Source organism: Limanda limanda, chromosome 5 (assembly GCF_963576545.1).
Source record: "Limanda limanda chromosome 5, fLimLim1.1, whole genome shotgun sequence".
NCBI lineage: Eukaryota > Metazoa > Chordata > Actinopteri > Pleuronectiformes > Pleuronectidae > Limanda > Limanda limanda.
The window spans coordinates 9191956-9201506 of NC_083640.1; the positions used below are offsets into that span (position 1 = coordinate 9191956).

At 44.9% G+C, this 9551-nt stretch overlaps 1 protein-coding gene across 1 annotated transcript; it reads left to right on the top strand.

The window, feature by feature from the left end:
* The first annotated feature begins 1362 nt into the window (after positions 1–1362).
* Positions 1363–9331, top strand: LOC133002226 (rabphilin-3A-like). Its single transcript, XM_061071991.1, has 15 exons — positions 1363–1406; positions 1559–1688; positions 1843–1926; positions 2015–2183; positions 3634–3819; positions 4454–4621; positions 7248–7327; positions 7474–7548; positions 7965–8074; positions 8179–8305; positions 8393–8449; positions 8563–8717; positions 8808–8889; positions 9021–9117; positions 9201–9331. The coding sequence occupies exons 1-15, from the start codon at positions 1378–1380 to the stop codon at positions 9329–9331; spliced, it is 1680 nt and encodes a 559-aa protein (XP_060927974.1). The 5' UTR covers positions 1363–1377.
* Positions 9332–9551: the final 220 nt, after the last annotated feature.

A 9551-nucleotide genomic window follows, 5' to 3' on the forward strand; every position in this document is an offset into this window, starting at 1 on the left:
ACGATCCAGTCTCCATTCTCACCACATTGAACTTCCCACAGATCTAACAAATGGCTCATCAGCCTCCACATAACACACCCTCATCATAAAAACCTCAGCTTCAACCAACATACTATGAACAATCAGAAACACTCGGTTTTCCTTTTTCAGCAAAGGCTCACCTCCTCTTCCTGGATATAAGCATGAACCACTCCTACAACATGGAACTGTCTGTTTCTTTTCAAAACTGGAAGCATTTCCAGAGACAGTTTCCCTCGGAGCTGCTAGAACAATTGGCCTTGCCACCCCCAATTTGTGGAACCTTATCTCCTGAGCCCATACGTCGAGAGTGCGCATAAATTCAAATGACCCACACATACACTTAGCAGTTATCTGTATTGGTATTAAAACAAGTATGTGTCAGCATAGTCTAGGCTTGTATTTTACAGATCCTTTGTCTTTATGTCTTAATAATGTTTTCCTGGTTCTGGTTGATTATGTATGTGGTAGGAATTTGATGGCTTGGCAAAAGGAGAAAGCTCTGATTCTGCAACAGGAAATGTGCCGTTTAGTTGCTGTTTCAGTAAATTCATATGAAGAAATGAGCTAAAGGGAAAAATTAGAGTCATAATCACCTTTATGGAAGCTTTAATTGATTTCAGTTTATTCTAGGGGTCGTTTGGCTCAAGATGATTGCGACTGTGGGGTCATTCTACCTTTTTATTTAGCATTAAATCAGAGTGGCAATTAAAGACAGTGTGTCTGGTGTTTTGCCAATATGAGCTCAGCACTGTCCATGGTTGCAGTTAAGTCAGTGCTGCATAAGCATGAAACAAAGAGAGTGGATATCTCTGAGTTCGCTTGACTTATGCTGAATTATTCGCCGTCTTTCTTTCCTGGCAGAGTGTGACTGTGCAGCATGACGGACACGGCGGTGAGGATGTCTAACGACAGGCAGAGGAACATGCATTCTAGGTAAGCAAGACGGTCAAAGCGGTTTTGTTCGTGTCAATTTCTAACGGCGACATCAACACTAAACTGTGTCCTCCTCTGTTTCATTCGATCTCTCTGATGTGTCGTGTGTGACACAGTGAAAAAGAGAAGTAAGTAGATCAGCTCCTACTCCACCTCTCTCATCTCCTACACTGTGTCTCTGCTCCATCTCTATCCAGAGAGCAGCATGATGTTTTGTTTCTGTAAATGCATGTTCTCTCATTCCCTGTGTTTGCTCCATTTGATTATCTTTTAATACAAACCACAGAGCTGGTGTTATCTCACGTGGACACTTTGTTGACCGACAGGGGCAACTGGACCACGCAGCCAGGCCCTGGTTCCAATCCAGACCTGACAGATGAAGAGAAGGAGATTATAAACAGCGTGATTGCCCGGGCTGAGAAAATGGAGACCATGGAGCAGGAGAGAATCGGGTATGGGATTGTAAAACATGCAGCAATTTCTCCAAATATATGTCAAAAAGAAAAGAAAAAACGCCTGTTGAAACTGATGACGTGCACACACTTGGACCTGGGATAATTACCGGTGACATTCTTAAGTAAGCGTTCCCCCTGTGCTGCTGCAGGCGCTTGATAGGCCGCCTGGACGACATAAAGAAGACGGTGTGTGGGGATGGACTGTCCCGCTGTTTGCTGTGTGGAGAGCAGCTGGGTTCACCTGGGGTCAGCTCAGTGGTGTGTGAGGACTGCAAAAAGGTGGGCAATGAGTCAGCCAGACATAAAGACATAAAGTAACACATTGCTGTTAATAACACAGAGACGCAAAAGGTTGTCCTATATGAGCTGTTTATTTATAATAAAGTTGTAAATGACAACCAGCTGGAAATCTTTTCTTTCTCCTGTCATGTAGAACATGTGTACCAAGTGTGGTACACAGTGTGGCAGTCGGCCACGTGCTGTTTGGCTTTGCAAGATCTGCAGAGAACAGCGAGAGGTGAGCGCTTCACTCCAGTGAACAAATAACAGAATTCAATTTCGTGTTTGACAGCTTATAAGCCATATATTTTGTTCTTTTTACTCAGGTGTGGAAGAGGTCTGGGGCCTGGTTCTTCAAAGGTTTTCCGAAACATTTCTTGCCGTCACCGATGCCATTATCCAAACCAAGAGAGGCCGGAGCCCATGAGGCAGCAGAGCCCAAGGGGCCGCCCGCCCCTAAGCCCAGAGGGGCAGTAGCTCAAGCACAACCTGCAGGTAGACAACGACAAGACTCAGCTTTTCTTTATCAGTCTTGAATCTTTTTTAATCTAAATCTTAACATGTGGCGACCAGCAGGTCTCTTGACAGTGACATTGTTGTCACAAACTGTTGGTTTACATTACATCTCTTAGTTCAGAGTCAGTCTCCTGCCTGTGAGCAGCAAGATTTAGGCAATTTTTAAACATCTAGAAATGAATCTTTAACAGTGATGCATGTTATTTTTAAAGTTGAGCTGAAATTTAAATTCTCTTTATTATTTTGTAAAAGAAATAACACAAAATGCTTAAGTATTTTGCAATTAAATAGGATAAAATCATATGAGGACATATTATCGAAACATGTCAGACTCTGACCCTGTTCAGACTCTTTAGTCATCCGTCCTGAGTGATGCGATCACAAGTTTAGGTCTGAAGGCACCTAAATGTATCTTCAATGTGTCCTGAGGGCTGATCACTCAGACCACATTCCGAGGTGGTTGGACACATGTGGCCACATTCTATTCACTGTGTGAACACAAATGCATCCTGCACCACATTTGAAGGACCACTTACTCAGCTGATGTCCTATGACCTGCTTCAGTTTCACAATGAATAAAACTCATTTTATGCTTCTCTGTGTCCACATGTTGATTTGTTTGTGGCCACAACCACAATATCAACACTGACCACCACAAAATAATTGATACTTTCTTCGCAGAATAACTGCACCACACACTGTTGAGCAGCGAAGTGAAATCGGATCCTAAATGATCAATGGAGACACATTCAGGATGCATTCAAATGTCAGGTGTGAACATACGTACTTAGCACTGACCACTTGTGATCAGATCCCTCAGGACAGATGTTAATACCAGGTCTGAACAGGGTCTAAGATCCGATGACCTGAGAACAGAACATTATTATACATAGACTACACTACAACCTCAATACAAGGAGGGTTTTTCCACTTTTCCCCCTTTCAAAGCACCAGGATTTGTATTTGTTAATTTAACAGCAGAAATGAATTTTAATTTCAGTCTGACTTTAAATCACCTCGCTGCTCTTTTCCCAAACATAAGACCTTTTATTTGCGTCCCAGATATGGCAGCACCACCTACTGTTGCAGAGGAGGTGGATGAAGAGCTCAATTAAGCTGTCGGAAGGTGCATGCTGTGTCATGGGATGAGCCTCCAGGTGGTGCTGGCATGATGGGTCCGAGTAGAGGGTGTAGCTTGAGCAGACTACTATACAGCTGCTGCATGTACAGTAGTCAGCTGCCACAGCGTGTTGTAACGTATGTAGGTCAATGCCTTTGCGATGAAAAAGCCGCAACATCAAAAGTATGCAGAGAGACTATTACAGATTCCACTGCAGTCGGAGCCTGGAGAGGTGTGATTATGTGCGGCTCCCTCATGTATCCTGTGTCTGTGTGTTTACTGTATTATGCTATTCATGCTTGTTTTTAGGCCCAGAGCCACAGGGCCGTGCTGGTTACCCACCTGTGGCCCCGAAACCATCAGCGGTGCCCATGGCCACGGGCGGAGCTGGCCCTCAGGAGGTGGGGCAGGGTGGCCCTGTGGTGATGAAGAAGACGGTTCCCGTGCAGAGCTCCAGGCCACAGCCGGCGTCATCGCTCGCCATGGCTCAGCAGGGTGAGAGAGAGCGAGGACAGAACCCTCCTTTTCCTATGAAAGTCACAGACGTTAATCAAACATTGAATCCCTGATGGTGTCATTTCGTGCCGTCTCACTTGACTGAAGCAGTGTCTCAGTTCAGTGGCTGCATCCTTCAGAGGACTCGGTCTAACCGGCCCACTACAGAGGCAATCTAAGTAGGCTGCATATACTGCGAATACTGAGCTAAAATCTAACGGCCTAGGCCTCGAAGGTTTTTCGTGATCAGCGTCACCAGCTCGTACCGTACTTGTTGCTGTTGCCAGGCAACAGAGCTGAAGTTGGAAAGGACGAGATCATTTTAACGTCCCTTGGTTCGTACCGTTAGCTGTTCGGTTGAGTTGACGCGTAATATACAAGCATTGGACATCTTGTCGCTTCCCGTCGACATTTCTTGGTTCGTCACCAAAGCGAAATTAATCATGGCATTGGGCGGGAAGGATCCACTTGTTGGAGCCTTCAACTCTTGGGGATAAAAGGACCCATTTGTCGGTCGCGGTTGGAGGAGCCTTCAAATGGCACCGCCTACTTTCTCCGCTGTGACCTCATCATTCTTCAAATGTAGCCTCAGAAGGAAGAAGCCGCTGACTTGATTTCTTTAATGTGGTCGTAGGTCAAGTGGCTGGAGACGGAGGTGGGTTCACCTCCGCTACAGCTCCTCCAGAGCAGAGAGCGCCCCCTGCAGTCAGAGAGGAGAGGAGGCAGCCGGCTCCTGTCCGACAGCAAGCTCCCCCAGCCGAGGAGGAGGAGGAGGCCAACGACTACGACTCTGATGAAGCCAGTGAGTTAACCAACTGCTCTCTTCTCACAGACGAATGTGGCTGCTTTGATTTCTCCTCATGTTCGGTTTGACATTAATGATTTCTTCTCAACCATTCCAGGTAAATAGCACCTTTCTCTCCTTTTTAATGAAGCGAAACAAAATATAGTCATGCAGAATACATTGTTGAGCATTGATGTCATTAATTTGGCAGCATTTATGTTCCCCTCAGGGATTCCGAGTCATTCTGCGTTGATTTTTGATCTTCCCTTTATGTCTGCTGGTAATAATTCATAGCTTTAAATATCAAGATAGTCGGAGCAAACAGCAAGTAATGCTCCGGCAGCGTCTATTGAGCCGGGTAGAAAATAACAATTGATAAGCACCGTATGTTGCCGAAGCATGAAAATCGATATATCCAAGGATCTAATGCAGAGGAAGTGTGTATCAGAATGACAATCATTAAATCAATAGTGATAGTTGAGCTACAGAGCGTCAAGGAAGGGACAATCCTATCATTCTTCAATCAATACCCTATAATGGCAAAGCATAAATAGGGATTTAGACATTTTTACTCCATTATTTTAATGGAAAAACTGAAATATGACGTTTTCGCACACTTTGCTATGACGCTCCTCGTTCATGTCATCATCTGTGAGACGTTCAGCACATTGATAGGACGTCAGAGGGTAATTTGCAGGAGGATGGGGGGAGTTGCTATTCCCTTTAAACCAAATCGACCCAAAGACCATGCCCCTTAATAACCTGCCAATGCTGCCATCCCCTTTCAGCCACCCCCCCCCCCCCCTACCCCCTATAAGTGCTGCATGTTCACGTAGAGACCCTGTGTGTAGGTGAGTGAAATTCCAAGGCATATTGACTCTGTACTTTAATATACAGTACTGAACAGGTGGTTGCATTAGTTGGTTGCGTGCAGGGGGTAAACATTTACAAATCACCTTCTGTTGGACAGGATTTGTAAAACACACACGGGCATATTTAAGGTCTCCCAGCTGACATAGCAGAGGGAAAACTGAGCCATGAGATCCTGTGTGGAGCTGCAGAAACTTCCAGAAGGACAACCATTTCTAACCGCCCTTGTCATGGCGGTGGGGGTTGTTTGTGCATTTTTTTTACCATCTCCCCTGTGCCTGTCCAGGTCACGCCCTCCCTCCTCCTTCCATTGGTGAGTGAGCTATAGCACACTGGGACCCACTAACCAATTTGGCAAACCTACTAAGACCAGGAGAGACAGGGCCAGTGCCCATTTGCCAGCTCAGAGCTGTGAGTGAGGCAGCGTTTTTTTGGTATATTACTCCTTTGAGAAGGAGGGTGAATTTTACCTTAATTGCCGTGTTGGATTGAGGTTCTTGATACATTTTTTGTGTTGTTACAGTTCCTAAATTAATCGACACAGTCGGGGAACAAAACAGTTCCGTCTTTTTGTGTCTTTTTGTGTCTCTCACTGTCGATGAGCTTCCGTCTGGCCAAGCCCAGCTCGGTGGAGCCCGGCGCTGCAGTGATGGTTGTTCTTCCGGAAGCTTCTCCCATCCACACACAGCATCACTGGAGCTCAGCCAGAGGGACCATCAGGGTTGCAAAGAGGCGGAATACTTATGTCAATATTTGTATTTATGCTTATCTTTTTACTGAACTTTGGAAAGTCTCTTATTTGAATTTGTTCAAAGTGTTGAGTTGAAATTATTATTTTTTTAATAATCATTTCATTTTCTTAAGTCAGTACAAAATGATGTAGTGACAGGGTCTGAATACTTTCTGAATGTCATTTGTGTAATTGTGCAGTTTTATTTATTTTTTAAATATATCCCATATCCCATTTTCATGATGAGATTGGTGCCAAGCCATTTTCATTTTCTGCGCCTGCAGCGTCAAACGGCCTTTATTCCCTCTCGGGGGGACTGGGTGTTAATTTATTTTATTGAGATCTGGGAATATGGAGCTGTGCAAATAATTTGAGATACAACAGGGCTAGCAGGATTTAGATTCCCCCTGGTGCTGGATCCAGTCCCTTGTGTTGGGAGTGAAAATGGCAGAAATAGCAGTGGTCTTATTTGGCTATTGTGATGATGAGAACTGATTGGTCTCAGTGGCTCAGGCGACTATAACTTCTTCAGTTTTATGGTGAATCTCAGCCCAGAAAAGTTACAGTTATATAAAATAATTAGCAAATGACCTTTGATTATTTTGTCCCCTACAGAAATGCGAGGCAATGAAACTCCTCCAAAGAAAATCTGTGTGGGCAGCACTTCACTAATTATTTTTTCTTACCCAGAACCTTAGTTTCTGAACGTCTTCCTTTGAGACTTGTTATTTGATTTATTTTACATTACAGGCCTGGGGGAGATTCTCCAGCTCACTTTAGGTTTACTTTAGGTAAATAACAACCTGTGAATGTGTCATATGGATGTTTTACACAAGTCAAGGTAAATAATTATTTGTTGAATTCATTATCACTCCCACTTGTCCATTCCTAATTCTTACTCCTATTCACACGTTGAGTGTTTAATTAGAAGAGCTTCTCTCTCTTATATCCCCTTTGTCCCTCTCTTTGTTTTAATTATTCCGGAGCATATTTTTCTATGTCTCTGCAGTCTAATGTGACGATTGCTCTGGGTGTTTCTTTCAGCTACTCTGGGCTCTCTAGAGTTCAGCCTGCACTACGAACAGGAGAGCAACAGCCTCCACTGCAGCATCCTCAAAGGAAAGGTACCACTCTCCTCCTCGTTCTGTCGCACAAAGGAATCATTACAGCCAAGTGGTTTATGTTAAAAAGCTCCTGAGCGGCTCTTTAGCTTAATTGCTCGCTGCCATTCTCGACGATGTGACTGACACTGTGATCTCTCCCTCCTCAGGGACTGAAGCCCATGGACTCCAACGGGTTGGCAGATCCTTATGTCAAGCTTCATCTGCTGCCGGGGGCAAGTAAGGTAAAAGACTCACCTTTCCTACATTAAGCTTTTACATCTCTTGAAAGATTTATGACCCTAATATCCTGCTAAGCAAAACAGGAAGGGTGGTGATTTTAGACAAGGCTGAGAGGCCTTTCTGCAAGCTCAAGCCTGACACCTTGTGGTTTAAATGAACACGTTGCATAAAATTGACTCGCGGATAATGTCTAGAAGTGCATGGAGACATTGCAGTAAATGTGTATCTGCAGTATATCATTTGTGGAGTGGCTAATGGGGCAGGTCTGAGCTGCATAAGCCACCTTTTGATGGGAAGCAGATCCATGTAGATACTCGCTGTCATAACACAACACAAACCACAGATGTGTGTGATCTTGTGCAGCGGCAACGTGCCATGAAATGATTCAGTGTCTTTGTCCTGATCTAACCTGCATCAGTCTAACAAGCTTCGCACAAAGACCTTGAGAAACACCCGCAACCCAGCGTGGAATGAGACGCTCACCTACCACGGCCTGACGGATGAGGACATGCAGCGCAAGACCCTCAGGTGGATACTTAAATCTCACTTAGCTGCAACAAACCCACATTCACATATTGAACTCGGCCTGTAGATGACCCTGCTTGATTAAGACTCTTGTTTGATTTCCTCAGGCTCTCCGTCTGTGATGAAGACAAGTTCGGGCACAATGAATTTATTGGGGAAACCCGAGTGGCGCTGAAGAAACTGAAGATGAACCAGAAGAAAAACTTTAACGTGTGTCTGGAACGAGTCATCCCTGTGAGTGAAGCTCAGAAACATGCAAACCAGGCTCTGTTCTCCTTGTCTCAGTCTTTTATCGAGCGGCTGTGATCTCTTTCTTTGCAGACGAAGAAAACCGCAACAGCCGGGGCGGCCAGAGGCATAGCTCTCTACGAGGATGAGGCAAGTCTTTTTGATTTCCCGAGCATGTCTGAACGTGGCAGATTCCACCAGAAGTGCACGTAAATCATAATAGGAATGCCATAAAAATCTTTTCTGCCTCTGTTCGGTTTCAGCAAGGGAAAGAGGGCGGAGAGGTAGAAGAGCGCGGCCGGGTCCTGATCTCCCTCATGTACAGCTCCCCGCAGAACCGCCTCATTGTGGGTGTCGTGCGCTGCGTTCACTTGGCTGCCATGGATGCTAATGGTTACTCTGACCCTTATGTCAAAATGTAGGTGAAGCAGAATGAGAAGAACATTCACACTGTACATGACTCTTGAGACGGCAGTAATCAGATTCTATGTGTGTGTATAATTTGCAGATGTCTGAAACCTGACATGGGGAAGAAGGGCAAGAGCAAAACACAAATCAAAAAGAGAACTTTAAACCCAGAGTTTAATGAGGTTTGTTAAGACAATGATAAAATCAGCTTATTCCCAAGATGCTATTATGTAATCATAATTGAAATTCAGGTTTGAAAAAAGTTCTGAAGAGGCTTTGGAAGTGATGATTAATTGTCTAAATCCAATTTCAGGAATTCAGCTATGACATCAAACACAGCGACCTGGCTAAAAAGTCTTTAGACATCTCTGTGTGGGATTACGACATCGGGAAGTCCAACGACTACATCGGTAAATGATCACTGCTTTGATGCCGTCAAAATGAAATTCTCTCACCTACTCCTTATTTCACGCCTCACTTTTCTCTCCGACAGGCGGGTGTCAGCTGGGAATCACCGCCAAAGGAGAGCGGCTGAAGCACTGGTACGAGTGTCTGAAGAACAAGGACAAGAAGATTGAGCGCTGGCACACCCTGTACAACGAGAACCACGTCGCTAGCGATTAACCACTGGCTCCGCCCCATCCACAGCATGAGCTAAAACCTTTCCTCCCTACTTGGCATCTCCTAAAGCACCTTCTCCGCCTCAGTTTGTTGTGTTTATCTATTTGTTCTCTACCTGACCGTCACACAGGCACTGCTCGCATCCTTCCTTCTCCCTGATGTAGAAAACTCACTCCCCGTCCTCTTATTAATTAATTTACCCGCCTGTGCTGATACCTAATCT

What these genes read in the sequence shown, in the direction of transcription:
- LOC133002226 (XM_061071991.1), top strand. Translation starts at nt 1,378, where the DNA reads ATGGAGACCATGGAGCAGGAGAGAATCGG. An exon ending in GTCTGGAACGAGTCATCCCT is followed by an intron (nt 8,306 to 8,392) that starts GTGAGTGAAGCT and finishes CTTTCTTTGCAG; the next exon opens with ACGAAGAAAACCGCAACAGC. An exon ending in TAGCTCTCTACGAGGATGAG is followed by an intron (nt 8,450 to 8,562) that starts GCAAGTCTTTTT and finishes GTTCGGTTTCAG; the next exon opens with CAAGGGAAAGAGGGCGGAGA.